Source organism: Echinops telfairi, unplaced genomic scaffold, assembly GCF_000313985.2.
Source record: "Echinops telfairi isolate 266 unplaced genomic scaffold, ASM31398v2 ScPeMD7_7424;HRSCAF=8462, whole genome shotgun sequence".
In the NCBI taxonomy this organism is placed as follows: Eukaryota; Metazoa; Chordata; class Mammalia; order Afrosoricida; family Tenrecidae; genus Echinops; species Echinops telfairi.
In genome coordinates this window covers 91,543,447-91,557,872 of record NW_022111324.1, presented here as the reverse complement: position 1 = coordinate 91,557,872, position 14,426 = coordinate 91,543,447, and the positions used below count along the sequence as shown (strand labels likewise).

The 14,426-nt window shown below is 40.6% G+C and overlaps 1 protein-coding gene across 3 annotated transcripts in view; it reads right to left on the bottom strand.

Moving 5' to 3' along the window:
* Positions 1 to 14,426, bottom strand: part of B3GALNT2 (beta-1,3-N-acetylgalactosaminyltransferase 2) — an 85,748-nt gene that overhangs the window by 38,386 nt on the left and 32,936 nt on the right. For 2 of the 3 annotated variants that reach the window (XM_004712179.2, XM_045297909.1), the window contains exon 5: positions 2,769 to 2,864. The exons of the other annotated variant lie outside the window; for it this stretch is intronic. In XM_004712179.2, the coding sequence (XP_004712236.1) occupies positions 2,769 to 2,864 (96 nt within the window). The remainder of the gene's footprint in view (positions 1 to 2,768; positions 2,865 to 14,426) is intronic. 3 annotated transcript variants of the gene reach the window in all.

The window sequence follows — 14,426 nt, the reverse complement described above, 5'->3', positions numbered from 1 at the left end:
ATTAATGAAAGCAATTTGCTATTATTTTTATATAATTAAATAAGATTTAAAATAGCAATTTTTTTTACTTCAATAAATCATTTAATTGGGGGCTCTTACAACCCTTAAAAAAAATTCCCTTGCTCCCCCACCATCCCTCCCTTATGAACTCTTGGTAATTTATACATTATTTTTTTCAAGTCTTAACATTGACTGCTGTCTTCCTTCACCTACTTTTCTGTTATTTGTCCTCCTGGGAGGCGTCGATCATAAGTGATCAGCTCCCCTTTGTTCCCCCCCCTCTTCCCCTTACCCTCCTGGTATCACTTCTCTCATTATTGGTCCTGAGGGATTTATGTGTCCTGGATTCCCTGTGTTTCTGGCTCTTATCTGTACCAGTGTACATGCTCTAGTCTAGCTGGATTTGTAAGGTAGAATTGAGGTCATGATAATGAGAGGGAGGAAGCATTAAAGAACTAGAGGAAAGTTGTATGTTTCTTCGGTGCTATACTGCACCCTGACTGGCTCATCTCTTCAACAAAGATTTCAGTAGTACACTGATACGGACCTGCCAGAAATTCAAGCCAGATTCAGAAGAGGTGTGAAGAAAGGGATGTCATTGCTGATGTCTGATTGATCTTGGCTAAAAGCAGAGAATACCAGGAAGATGTTTACTTGTGTTTTCTTGGCTATGTAACGGCATCTGACTGTGTAGGTCATAATAATCTATGGATAACACTGAAAAGAATGGTAATTCCAAATCACTTCATTGGACTCACGAGGAACCTACACATAGATCAATAGGCAGTTGTGCAAACATGACAAGGGAATAATGCATAGTTTTAAATCAGGAAAGGTGTGGATCAGAGTTGTATCCATTCACCATAACTACTTACTCTGTATACTGAGCAGGAAATCTGACAATCTAGGCCATATGAAGAAGAACTTGGCATCATGATTGGAGGAAGGGTTATTAACAACCTCTGAGATTCAGGTGACACAACCTTACTTGCTGAAGTAAGGAGAACTCGAAGCACTTGTTGAAGAAGATCAATGACTGCAGTATTCAAGATAGATTACAACTCCATGTAAAGAAAACCAAAATCTTCACAACTGGACAAGATGTAACATCATGATAAATGGAAAAAAGAATGAAGTTGTCAAGGATTTTATTTTGCTTAGATGCACAATCAAGGCTCATGGAAGCAGAAGTGAAGAAATTAAGGGATGTATAACATTAGCAAATCTGCTGTATAAGACTGCTTTAAAGTGTTAAAGATTAAGGATGTCACTTTAAGGACTAAGGTGTGCTGGACTCAAGCTTGCCATGGTTTTCAATCACCTCGTTTACATGTGAAAATGGACAGTAAATAAAAACCAAAGATAATTATGCTTTTGAATTATGATGCTGGTGAGGAATATTGAAAGTACCGTGGACTCCTCAAAAAGCAACCAAATCTGTTTTGGAAGAAGTACAGTCAGAAGGCTCCTTAGAAGTGAGGAAGGACATCAAGACTTTATCTAATGTACTTGGGTCATCTTATCAGGAAAGACTGATCACTGGAAAAGGGCATGGCAACACAGAAGGGCAATGAAAAGGAGAAAGGCACTTAATGAGATATATGGATATAATAGCTGCAACAATGGGCTCAAACCTAACAACAATGGTGAGGCTGGTACAGAACCAGGCAGTGTTTTGTTCTGTTGTACATTTGGTACATAACAATAGAATGAAATAGTCCAGAAAGACAAGTTAATGAACTGTTGTGTGACACTCTGAAACTATAGCGTGGCTCAACTTCAAGGTTAATGAGGTGCACCTGGCCAGGTGAAGTGCCCCCCCCCAGTTTATAGCTACTTAGAATGAGTTTAGAGCAGAAGTTCTCAACCTGTGGGTTGCGACCCCTTTGGGGGTTGAACGACCCTTTCACAGGGGTTGCACGATTCATAACAGTAGCAAAATTAAAGTTATGAAGTAGCAATGAAAATAAGTATGTTTGGGGGGGGCACCACAACAGGAGGAACTGTATTAAAGGGTCATGATATTAGAACAGTTGAGAACCACTGGTTTAGAGGAACTCATAGATAATGTTTTCAGATATCGGACATCATATAGTAGAGAAGTTTTATTTATCATGTTAATCTGGCCAATTTTTCTGGCATTATACCACATGCACTGACTTTTTTTCTTTTTTCTTTCTTTAGATATGTGTTATGGATTGAATTATCCTCAAAAATACCTGTGGTTATTCTTGTTAACCCCAAGGTTAACAGTTTGAAATCAGCGCACTCCACAAGAGAAAGATAGAGCTTTCTACTCACGTAAAGAGTTAGTCTCAGAAAAACACAGGGGCAGGTTTATCCTGCCCTATATGGTTGCTATGAGTTAAAATCAACTTGATGATAGTGTTTGGATTTGGTGTACCTATTATTTATCCCTTGTCATTATTAACAGTCAGACAGTTATCATCTACTCCACACTTGCACTACTTTTCAAAATGTGGATCTGGTAGCCACAAGGTGTCATGAAGATCTCTGGCAATATAAATGAAGTGTGCTACATTTACTATATACCCCCATTTACTCCACGAGAGAGCTGCCCTAATACAACCAAGAATCAAGTATCTACTTCTGAAAGCATATACCCTGTCCTAAGAAGAACATTTCTTTCTTTTTTTTTAATTTACAGAAACACTTTTATTAAGGCTTAAACACGACTAAGACAATTCATCTGGGTGAACTGACATGAGGATACAATGGTAAGAAGAGTTATTTTCATTTCGCTCTACCTCTGGTAAGATGAACTGTTCCACAGGTTTGTACCATAGCTTGTTCACTTGCACACCACAACTGGGAGGACTAAACCGAGCACTGAAGAGGGCTTCCTACAAATTGGAAAAAGAAAAACAACAAAAAAAGACAAGGAAAAACAAAAAAACTTCATGTTATATCATGCATATGGCTACAAGTTTTCAAATACCTTATATCTTGATCAGCTAAGTCCTCAGTGGCCTGAACCATGATTATAAACAATGCTTTATTGTGGTTTCAACATTCCTTGGGTCTTCTAGTACAGGCATGGTCATTCAAGAAGATATTAAAAATAGTCAAAGTTGTTACCATGTTCTCAGTCATTAACTATAATTCAAATAACCTTATATGAACAAACAGGGGAAACTCCCAACAATCTTGAAAAGTTTTATGGGAGTTAAGAAATGTTGTGAAATTAAAAAAACATTCCCCAAATTTTAAGTATCAGAAAGATCACAGATTCCTATATGCAAAAGGGGTAGGGGGAAGGGAATATAAAGGAGGACTGATTCTCATTATATATGAAATGTTTTCTTAGGGCTTTTCCCAATTTGTTGTATGGAAGACATTTTCCTCAGTCTCACGCCTATTCTTATAATCAATTTAAATCTATAAAAGCCACACAGAAGTTTAAAATTAAGAAGATCTAATGGATTGTGTTTTTTTTTAAACACCAGTCTTTATCAATATAGTGAAAATCAATGCAATAACTACCTCTGCTACCATCAGCATTCACTTTAGACTGGGTTTTTCTGGGGGACAGTGACCAGCAGCTTTCTGCTAGGCTAGAAATATAGCAAGTAACAGTCAAATTATCATGATTATAATATTACACATCCAAACCAAGTTATCTGAATGGCCATTCAAACATTAAGTATACTTTCAAAAAGGAAAAGATGAGAGGCGGCAGGGCAAGATGGAGACCAGGTAGGCAGCTCATACTGAGAGCTCTGTGGAGATTTGTGAGTTGGGAGATTTGGGGGCCGAGTAGGGAGTCCAAAGTGGTCGGTTAATTCTCCTGCACTCCAAGGAACTGGTCTGGCACCAGCTGCTGCTGTGGAGCACCACGTCTCTGCCAGCCATAGCATCCCGAGTGCCTACTAACCATCAGAGGCTGCTATAACCGCTGTTTGACATTCCAAGTGACAAAGGCACTTTGCTGCCTGTTAACGATTCCCCCTCCAAGACCAGCACTTTCTTTCCTTACATTTCCCTGCCCTGCTAGGCTTCCCAACCCTTTTAACAGACTCAGCTGCCTGCCTCTAGAAGGGAACAAGGGACTCCCACCCCTGCCACACCCCCAGTACTAGAGCTAGTGTAACTGCGGTTTGATAACCCAAACAGCAAGGGCAGGAAGAGCACTGCCCACTGCCCTTTAGAGAATCGCTCTTCCAAGATCAGGACATTCTTTTCTTCCTTTTCCCACTCCTCTAACAGACTTGGCTGGCTGCCTCTAGCTGGGAGAAAAGGACCCACACACCCCACTACATCCACACTCCCTGAGCTGTGTACTCCCAAGACTTCAGGCCATGGGGCACCCAGCTGAAAATGCCTCCTATGGAGACCTGAAAGTTGCTGGAGCGCAAAGGAGCAGACCTCAGAGCCTGACTACAGAAAGGGGCACCCAACCTTCCCTTCAAACAAGAGACTCCTGATAGGCTACGGTGAGAAAGAAACCCCAGTGGAACAAAGGTGAAGCACAACCCCTCAGGGCAGTTGGCTAGGGAGCCTGCAGAAGCATCAATACCAACCTCCCAAAGAGAGAGCCCAGGACTCTCTGACTCCCAAGAAAATGGTACCTAGCTCCAATAAATTGACAAGGAAGCAGCAAGCTCCGTAAACAGCTTCAACTAGAAAAGAGAAACAAAATACAATGTAAGAGGATGACCTACACCTAATGGCAGTCATACAAAAGGCAGACGTTGACCTATCACAGAAATAAATTTTCGGAGTGCTGCTTAGAGTCATACAGGATATAAGGGGAGCAATACAGAAAAAGGATGACATGATAGAGGAGATGAAGACCATACAGCAAAGGGAACTACAAGAGCTAAGGGATGAGATAACAAAAACCAGTAGCACATTCACGGATGTCATCAACCAACTGGAGGAGGCAGAGAACCAGACTAGTGACTTAGGACAGCCAAGCAGACTTTAACAAATGAAAAAAAAAAAAAAGGAAAAAAAAATTCAGAAAGTAATAAATGTTGGAGGGGCTGTGGAGAGATAGGAACTCTCATCCACTGCTGGTGGACCTGTAGGTTTGTACAGCCATTTTGGAAATCGATTTGGTGAGATCTGAAACAGATGGAAATTGAGCTACCATATGACTCAGCAATCCCCCTACTGGGCATATACCCAGAAGGGACAAGAAAGAAACCACGGCCAGACAACTATGCTTCAATGTTCAGCGTGCTGCAGTTCATAATCACAGGAATTGGAAAAAACAAACAAACAAATTTCAATCAATGGATGAATGGATTAAAAAACTGGTCCATACATACAATGGAGTACTATGCATCCCTAAAAAGCAGTGATGAATGCATGAAGCATATTGCCACATGGGAAGAAGTGGAGGGAATTATGTTAAGCAAAGTAAGTCAAGCACAAAAGGACAAGGACAGCATGAGTCCACTGAGATAAGCTTAAAAATGCAAAAGGGGCATGGGGAAAAGCTACTATATACATAAATCCCTGGGGTGAGGTCCAGGAACTATTGCAGGGGCCAAACCCAACCCAAGGGTATATATGGTAGCTTACTAAAAAGAAGGGTAAAGAAGAAAACGAGAGACATGGGTAGCGGGGAACAGGGCACTAACCCAAGCAAGGGGAAGGTACTGTTTATATCTTCACAGGAGAGTGAAAAAGGGACCAGACTTCAACCCAGTGTGCCAAGATGTGACTGCAACATACAGACATGAAACAGGAAACCAATAGAGAGGACTGCGGACCAGCCCCCAATCCCAACTACATGGGCACCCCCCAACCTCCACCCCAGAGGAATGTACTTCACAGGACACCACTTAAGTTGCAGCTCAGGAAGCGGAGCACTTCCAATCAAGAGCAAATGAAGAGGGAAGGAGAGAGAGTGGAACACATCCAGCACACCAAGCCTGAGGACGATATTCTGGCCCAGAGCAGCCAATGCACAGAAAGGATCACCAGGCTGGCTCCACCATGAGACACAACGTCCCTCACTGACCCATAGTGCTATTGGGGATAGCACTGGGAACACAATACAGGAAATGTGCCTAATCCAAAACACTAAGGATGGGCAGCAGAGCAGCAGGGGGAGCAAAGCAACGAAGTCCCTGAGAAATGACAAAGATGGACTTTGGGGTCAGGGTGTGGCACCCCAGCTGAATCAACTGGAAAACATTTTAAAAGGTCAATGGACAGACCTGGAACTGTTTGAGGACTTTTCTTTTATTGCTATTGGTTTTATTATTTTTTCTTGTTATGTTTCGCTTTGCTTTGTTTTTGCGCATATTATTGTCTCTGCATGTCTATGTGGACAAGATAGGCGGGATAAACAATCCAAAGGAGAGAACAATGGGACTGTTGGTTGGGGGGGGGGGATGGAAGAGGGGGAGGCAGGTGGAAAGGTAGGAGAGTGCCAACAAACCTAGGGACAAGGAAAGAACAAGTGATGGCAAGGAGGGCATAGGATGCTTGGGGTGGGGATTAGGAGACTTGATTAAGGGCAATGTAGCCAAGAGGAATTTCCAACCTGAACAAAGGCTGAACATGATAGTGGGACAAGAGGAAGGTAAAATGAAATCGAGGAAATAAATGGGAGGCAAAGAACACATTTATAGAGATCTAAATATAGGCATGTAGATATGTAAATACATCTATATATAATAAGGGAATAGATCTATATACATATATTTATTTATAAAGTATTACGGCAGCAGATGGACATTGGGCTTCCACTCAAGTACTCCCTCAACCCAAGAACACTTTGGTCTACTAACCTGGCACTCTATGATGCTCACCTTCCCATCATGGTGTCTAAAGACAAAATGGGTGCATAAGCAAATGTGGTGAAGAAAGCTGATGGTGCTTGGCTATCAAAAGAGATAGCATCTGGGGTCTTAAAGGTCTGAAGATAAACAAGTGTCCATCTAGCTGAGAAGCAACAAAGCCCACATGGAAGAAGCACACCAACCTGTGTGATCATGACTATCGATGGGATCAGGTAACAGGCATCAAAGACCCAAAACAAAACAAAACAAATTCATATGGATGTGAATGAGGGGGCGAGCAGAGTGGAGACCCCAAGCCTATCATTAGTCAATTGATATCCCCTGTCAGAAGGGCCAAAAGGGAGAGACGAGCTAGTCAGGGTGCAGTATGGCACCAACGAAATATACAGCTTTCCCAAAGTTCTTTAATGTTTCCTACCCCCCCCCCAACTATCATGACCCCAATTCTACCTTACAAATATGGTTATACCAGAACATGTATACTGGTACAGATAAGAGCTCGCAACACAGGGAATCCAGGACAGATAAACCCCTCAGGACCAACAAGGGGAGTAATGAGACTAGGAGGGTAAAGGAAAGGGGGATTGATGTATTGCCCCCTTCCAGGGTCAACAGAAAAGTGGGTGAAGGGAGACAGCAGTTGGTGTAAGACATGAATTTTTTTTTAATGAATTATCAAGGGTTTATGGGGGAGGAAGTGTTGGGGAGGGAGGGAAAAAATGAAGAGCTGATACCAAGAGATCAAGTAGAAAGAAAATGTTTTGGAAATTATGATGGCAATATATATAGATGTGCTTGACACAATAGATACATGTATGGATTGTGAGATAGTTTATTGTGCCAGCCTGGCTGATAAACACAAGTGGGATTAACTGAAGGGTGGAGAGATAAATGGCTCAGTGAGCCTCACCTTTCTTGTCTCTCGCTCTTTGATCATCGGACCAGTGTGCGGCTGCCTTGCTTGTTCTGTGCCTCAATTTACAGGCTACACTACCTGTGGGACACTTAACCTGTGGACTGTGTCACTGTAAGTTGAGGTCCCTTTAAGACCACATGATTGAAATTTACATCTCTGGAGCTGAGGACTGACAGTTGGTGACTTGCCTGGCTGTTTTGCTGCCTGCTGGGATAGCCTAGCTCTCTCTCTCTACAGAGGACTACCGGATGGCCCTCAAGACGTGGAAGCACTTCTAGTGTCTCACAAGTCTCTCACGGGAGTGAGTTGCACTGAGCCATTTGTACTGCTTTATAATTTAACTGTTCATTTCTTGTATTATATATCTGTTTATAATTTAACAGTTCATTACTTGTGTTATATATCTATCTATCTTTATAAATATATATATACAAAATTATCAGCAATCTGGTTTTATCTCTCTAGAGAACCCTGTCTAACACAGATTGTGATAAGAGCTGTAAGAGCTCTAATAAAATAAAACTAAATAAAGGAAAAGATGAAATACTAAGTTAAATACTTGTGTGTCAAAACCTCAGAATCAATTTCTATATAGGACAATAGAATTCAGAGTGTTATTTCTGTTACCTACTTGATCTTCTCTATCAATGAAACCTTCAACCACAATATATAAACCAAACCTACTGCCATCCAGTCCATTCCAACTCCTTGCGACCCTTTATAGCATTTCCAAGACTAGAACTAAAGAATGTAACATCTAAAATAAACTTCATTTGATATGCTCAACAGTATAGACAGATTTTTAAAAAACAATGAAAAAATAAGCATCATGGTGTAGACAGGAAGAGGCAGAAAATTTATTTTTCAAGAAACAAAGGTTGAAATTCCCGCATATTTAGCAAAAAAAACCAACACCCCCCCCCCAATTTACAGATTCAAGAAATGTGGCAAATTGTGAATAGAAAACAAAGAAAAACCACAAGCAAACCTTTTAAAATCAAATATAAAAAGAAAATCTAAGAATAGCAAGAAAATAAGCAAAGATAAGAGATCATCTCAAACTGACAATGACAGCCTACTTTTTTTTTTAAATGGTGCAGAAGGTGCTGAGAGAATAGAATGCTCATACATGGCTGGTGGGTCTGAAAACAAGTACAGCCATTATGGAAAAAGATAAGACATTACCTCCAAAAAACTGAAACTAGAAATCCTACACCACCCAGCAATACTTGTGCTGAGCATATACCCTAAAGAAATAAGAGACATAACACGATCAGTAATTTGCACTCCCATGCATACTGAATACCAAGAAGTTACAAATCACCTAAAAGTCCATCAGTAGAAGAATGGATGAAGAAACTTTATACATACACAAAATGGAATACTATCATCGCTCAAAAACATTGATGAACCCTCAGGACATGGACATGCCTAAAGAACATTATACTCATAGAAGTTAGTCAATCACAAGAGGGTTAATATTGTGAGTCCAATATTATAAAATTAAGCCTCTGTTCTCAGGTCATATAAACATTTAGTTTGGTTCCCCAGCCAATGCTGTGACCTTGTGTTATGAGCTAGTTGGATGTCAGATTTTGTCTATTCGAAGTACACAGCATTCTTCATAGGTCACATCACAAGGATCCACTTTGGAAACCCCTCTATGTGAACCAGACTTTACCTTAAACACATCAGTTACCTATTAAAGGAACTGAAATACTTCTTTAAATTTAAAAGTTGAAATGCCTTAGTGTGAGAAGCAGCAAATAATTGCTGCTGTAGATTTATTTGGAAGTCACTGGACTTTGGTCCAAACCTTTTGCATTTGAGGTTGCTCAATAGGCAACTTAAGACAATATATATTTGCTACTTTCCATATTTTCTTTGCTTTTGATGTCATGTCTTAGTTCTGAAGACAGTTTTGCGTTAGTGAATGGGCATTACTGAAATTTTTGCCTTGTGTCTAACTCTCATTGTTTTCTTATGCAGTGTTCAGTCATTTAAGTTTTAATCTGATCAGAGCACATGAGAGCAAATGAAGGGGGAGGAAGAGAGAGTGGAACACATCCTGGCCCACCAAACCTTGAGGACGATATCCCCACTCAGAGCCGCCAATGCACAGAAAGGACCATATGGCCAGCCCCACTATGAGACACAACACTAAGTAAACCTTCTGTATATTTTAACCTAAAAAGCTTTCCTAAATATATTTTTCCTTTTCTCACTAGTATTTTAAATTCTATACTATTGGCTAGATTAATGATATTACTACTAGAAGTTCCAAATGTCCCATGGATGTTACCTATTTTTCAAGAAACTGGTAATGCTGCTTCTAAAGTGGACCACAATTTATATAAACTTTAGTAATACGAATGGATTTTGAGGTCACACACACACACATACTTAATTGTATGTCCAACCCTAAGAACAATTGGTTTTTGCTTTTAGGAAGAATAGCACTGAAAATATGTGTGCTATACAAGCAAAGTATAGTGAAGAAAGCAAATGGTGCCCAGCAATAAGAAAAAAATACAATATGGGGTTTTAAAGGCTTGTCATAAAACAAGCAGCCATCTAAGTGAGGTGCCAGTTAAGTCCACACGGAAGGAACACACCAGTCTGTGTTATCCAATGACTGTAAATAATCAAATCCTTGTTCAGAGGAGGGACTGGCATTAGAGTTTAAATTCTGAGCATCTAATATGCAAAATGCTATGGATGGCAGTAAAAGCCAAAATCTATTTTTAAAAATTTATTTATTTTAGAAAATAGTTTTATTAGCATATTCATCACGTATGATAGGATGTAATCATTCAGTCATATTAAGATTTGTGCAATCATCACCACAATTTCAGAACATTTTGCTCTTTTAAAATTAAAAGTTTCTTATTTCTTTTGTTTTTTTTAAAAAAATAAATCATTTTACTGGGGGCTTATACACAATATCTTATCACAATATATACACATATTGTGTCACGCACATTTTACATTTATTGCCACCATATTTTTTCAAAACATTTTCTTTCCACCTGAGCCCTTGGTTTCAGTTCATTTTACCCCTCCCCTCCCCCACCCTTCTTCCCTCATGAACCCTTGATAATTTATAGATCATTATTATTTTTGTATGTCTTACACTGACCAATATGTCCCTTCACCAACTTTTCTATTGTCCATCTCCCTGGGACGGGGTTATATGTAGATCCTTGTAATAGGTTCTCCTTATCTCCCCCCACCTTCTCCTTCCCTTCCTGGTATGGCTACTTTCAATATTGGTCCTGAGGGGTTTATCTGTCCTGGATTCCCTGTGTTTCCAGCTCTTGTCTGTAACCATGTACATGCTCTGGTCTAGCCAGATTTGTAAGGTAGAATTGGGGTCATGATAGTGGGGGCTGGGAGGGAAGCATTAAAGAACTAGAGGAAAGTTGTATGTTTCATTGGTGTTATACTGCACCGTCTTGGCTTGTCTCCTCCCCGCGTCCCTTCTGTAAGGGGATGTCGTTGCCTACAGATGGGCTTTGAGTCTTGACTCCGCACTCCCCCATCATTCACGATGATATGATTTTTTTGTTCTGGGTATTTGATGCCTGATACCTCATACCAGAGGTCCTCAAACTACAGCATACAGGCCACATGCGGTCCACCGAGAACATTTATCTGGCCCACTGGGTGTTTTTGCCCCCTCCCCCCTTTAAACTTCAAAATGAGATATGTGCAGTGTGCATAGGAATTTGCTCATAGTTTTTTTTTTTTAAACTATAGTCCGGCCCTCCAACGGGTCTGAGGGACAGCGAACTGGCCCCCTGTTTAAAAAGTTTGAGGACACCTGCCTGATACTATCGACACTTCGTGATCACACAGGCTGGTGTGCTTCTACCATGTGGGCTTTGTTGCTTTTGAGCTAGATGGCTGCTTGTTTATCTTCAAGCCTTTAAGACCCCAGGCGCTATCTCTTTTGATAGCCAGGCACCATCAGCTTTCTTCACCACCTTTGCTTATGCACACGCTTTGTCTTTAGCAATCAGATCGGGAAGGTGAGCACCATGGAACACTAGTTTAATAGAACAAAGTGTTCTTATGTTAAGGGAGTACCTCAGTAGAGGCCCAATGTCCATCTGTTACCTTAATACTAAACCTATAAATACATGTACATAGATCTATTTCCCCATAGTCATATATAAATAATTTACATATGTACATGCCTATACTTATACCTCTATAAATGCTCTTTGCCTCCTAGTTCTTTCCCCTATTTCCTTTTACTTTCCTCTTGTCCCACTATCATGCTCAGCCTTCATTTGGGTTTCAGTGATTCCTCTCGGTTACACTGCTCTTGATCAAGCCCAACCAGACCTCCTACACCCTCCTTGCCATCGCTTTTAGATCACTTACTGTTTGTTCCCTTGTCTCTGGGTTTATTAACACCCACTTCCTTTCCCCTGCCTCCTCCTTTTCCATGACCCCCCACAACCATCTTTACCATTGTTTTCTCCTCCAGATTATTTATCCCTCCTTCTTATCTATATAAACCTCCAGAGATAATAATATATACAAGACAGAGCAAAACAAAGCAGCAAGAGAAAACAAAACAACAAAAAAAAACCAATGACAAAAAAAACAAACAAACAAACAAACAAACAAACAAACAAACCCAAAAGCCTATAAATAGTTCAAGGTTTGTTTTCTGGAGTCTTTAGGAGTGTTTTCTGGTTGAGTCTGATGGGGTGCCGTGCCCTGGCCCCAAAGTCTATTTTTTGTATTCCCTGGAGACCTCGTTGCTCTGCTCCTCTTGCTGTTCTGTTGCACGCTGTTAGTGTTTCGCCCCAGTGTGGTGGGGTCATATTGGACACAATTCCCACACTGTGTCCCCTGTAGCACTATGGGTCAATAAGGGGTGTCGTGCCTCATAGTGGGGCTGGCCATAGGGTCCTTTCTGTGCATTGGCTGCTCTGAGAGGGGATATCGTCCTCAAGGTTTGGTGGGCTAGGATGTGTTCCACTCTCTCTTCCTCCCCCTTCATTTGCTCTCATGTGCTCTGATCAGACATGTCCCTCTCCCTGATCTGTAGATTCAGTGCTGTCCTCTGAAATAAATTCTTCTGGGGTGAGCGGGGGTGGTCCATGTAGTTCATTGTTAGTGCCCCATTTCCCCCTTCCCCTTCAGCCATACCTTTATCCAATTAGTGTCTCCATAGATCTAGTTACCCTGGATATCACACACAGAAAATAATACAAAACACACATAGGAAGCAAACAAGGAGCCCAATAATAATGACTAAAAATAACACAGATAAACCTCTTATCAAAAAGAAGGCAGAGAATATTAAAAACTGGAAAAATTTAAAATGGATCAAAAGGGAGATCAAATGATAATATTACATTTTACCCTAACTAGATCTGCCACAATGGACTTTACAATGATCTCTGTCTGACAGCAAGGCTGTTCACTTCCCTTGATGGCATTCTCCAGAGATTTAACCCACGTGGGGATCCTGCAATTGGATTTGGGGTTTCTACAGTCATCCATAACCTTCTGCAATTGGTGTTCAAAATTTAAACTCTGATCCCATTCCCTCCTCCAGACTTGACTCTGTCCTCTTGAGTTGCACAACATCCTTCACAGGCCATACCGGGAAGATTCAATGTAGAAACCCCACTAAGTGAACTGGGGCTTACCTCAAGCTCCCCTGCACAGATTTAAGGAATCGACATACTCCCTTAGACGTAAGGCTGAAATGCTATCCCAAAGTTAGGGAATTGGCAGTCATTGGACTTTGGTTCTGATCTTTCAGTTAGCTGAATTCATAATCTTTTTATCTCTGGCTCTTTGTCCTATTATTTTGGAGAAGGACATCATGCTTGGCAGAGAGGCAGTGAAAGACGGGAAGGCCTGACATGAGCTGGATTGACACAGTGGCTGGAACAATGGGCTCAAGCGTAGGATCGAATGTGAAGATGGTGCAGGTCCAGGCAGTGCTGGTCCTGTTGTGCATAGGGTTGCCATGGGTCGCAATAGACTCAACGGCACCTACCACCACCATGAACATGTATGCTGAAGTGTTTGTGTTAAAGTGTACTGATGCCTACACCTTACTTTGAAATACATTAAAAAATTAGATTAATGAACATGTTCAAAAGTTCTGAACTTGTGGTTTCAAAAGTTTGTGAAATATGCCATTATCTTTTAATTCTATTGTTCATGAACTTTTTGAAGTCTTCTTGTTTTGATTTTCAACAATTTTTATTGTAAATTAGGTGGAGATTTACATTTCAGTTCATCAATTTTATAACAGTTTAAATTACTAATCAACCTCCCACAATAGTTTACCCTTCACTAGCTTTATTTCTCTTCTCCCCCTATGGACTACTATATTCCATTCACTGAGGTTAACATCCATCAATAATTTATCGCATTTATCTTTCCTCTTTTGCCACCCACCCCCTGCAGTCTCTAAAGTCAATTTTCCCTTGGATATGAAAGCCTTATCTTGCTTCCCCACCACCCTATATTTTTTGTCTCATACAATATTTGTCCTTGATTAGCCCCTGTACTAATTTCATACAGCCCTGTTGAGAGAGGGATATTGGGTCAATGTAGGTTAGAGCTCCATATTGCAATATCTGAATTACTCACTTTACAGAATGAATCCTTTTGTGACTGGATGCTATTTACACAAACGATGGGAGTTGGTTGTATGTGTGTATATTTATAAAATACAGCAAACTCAGTAAAAT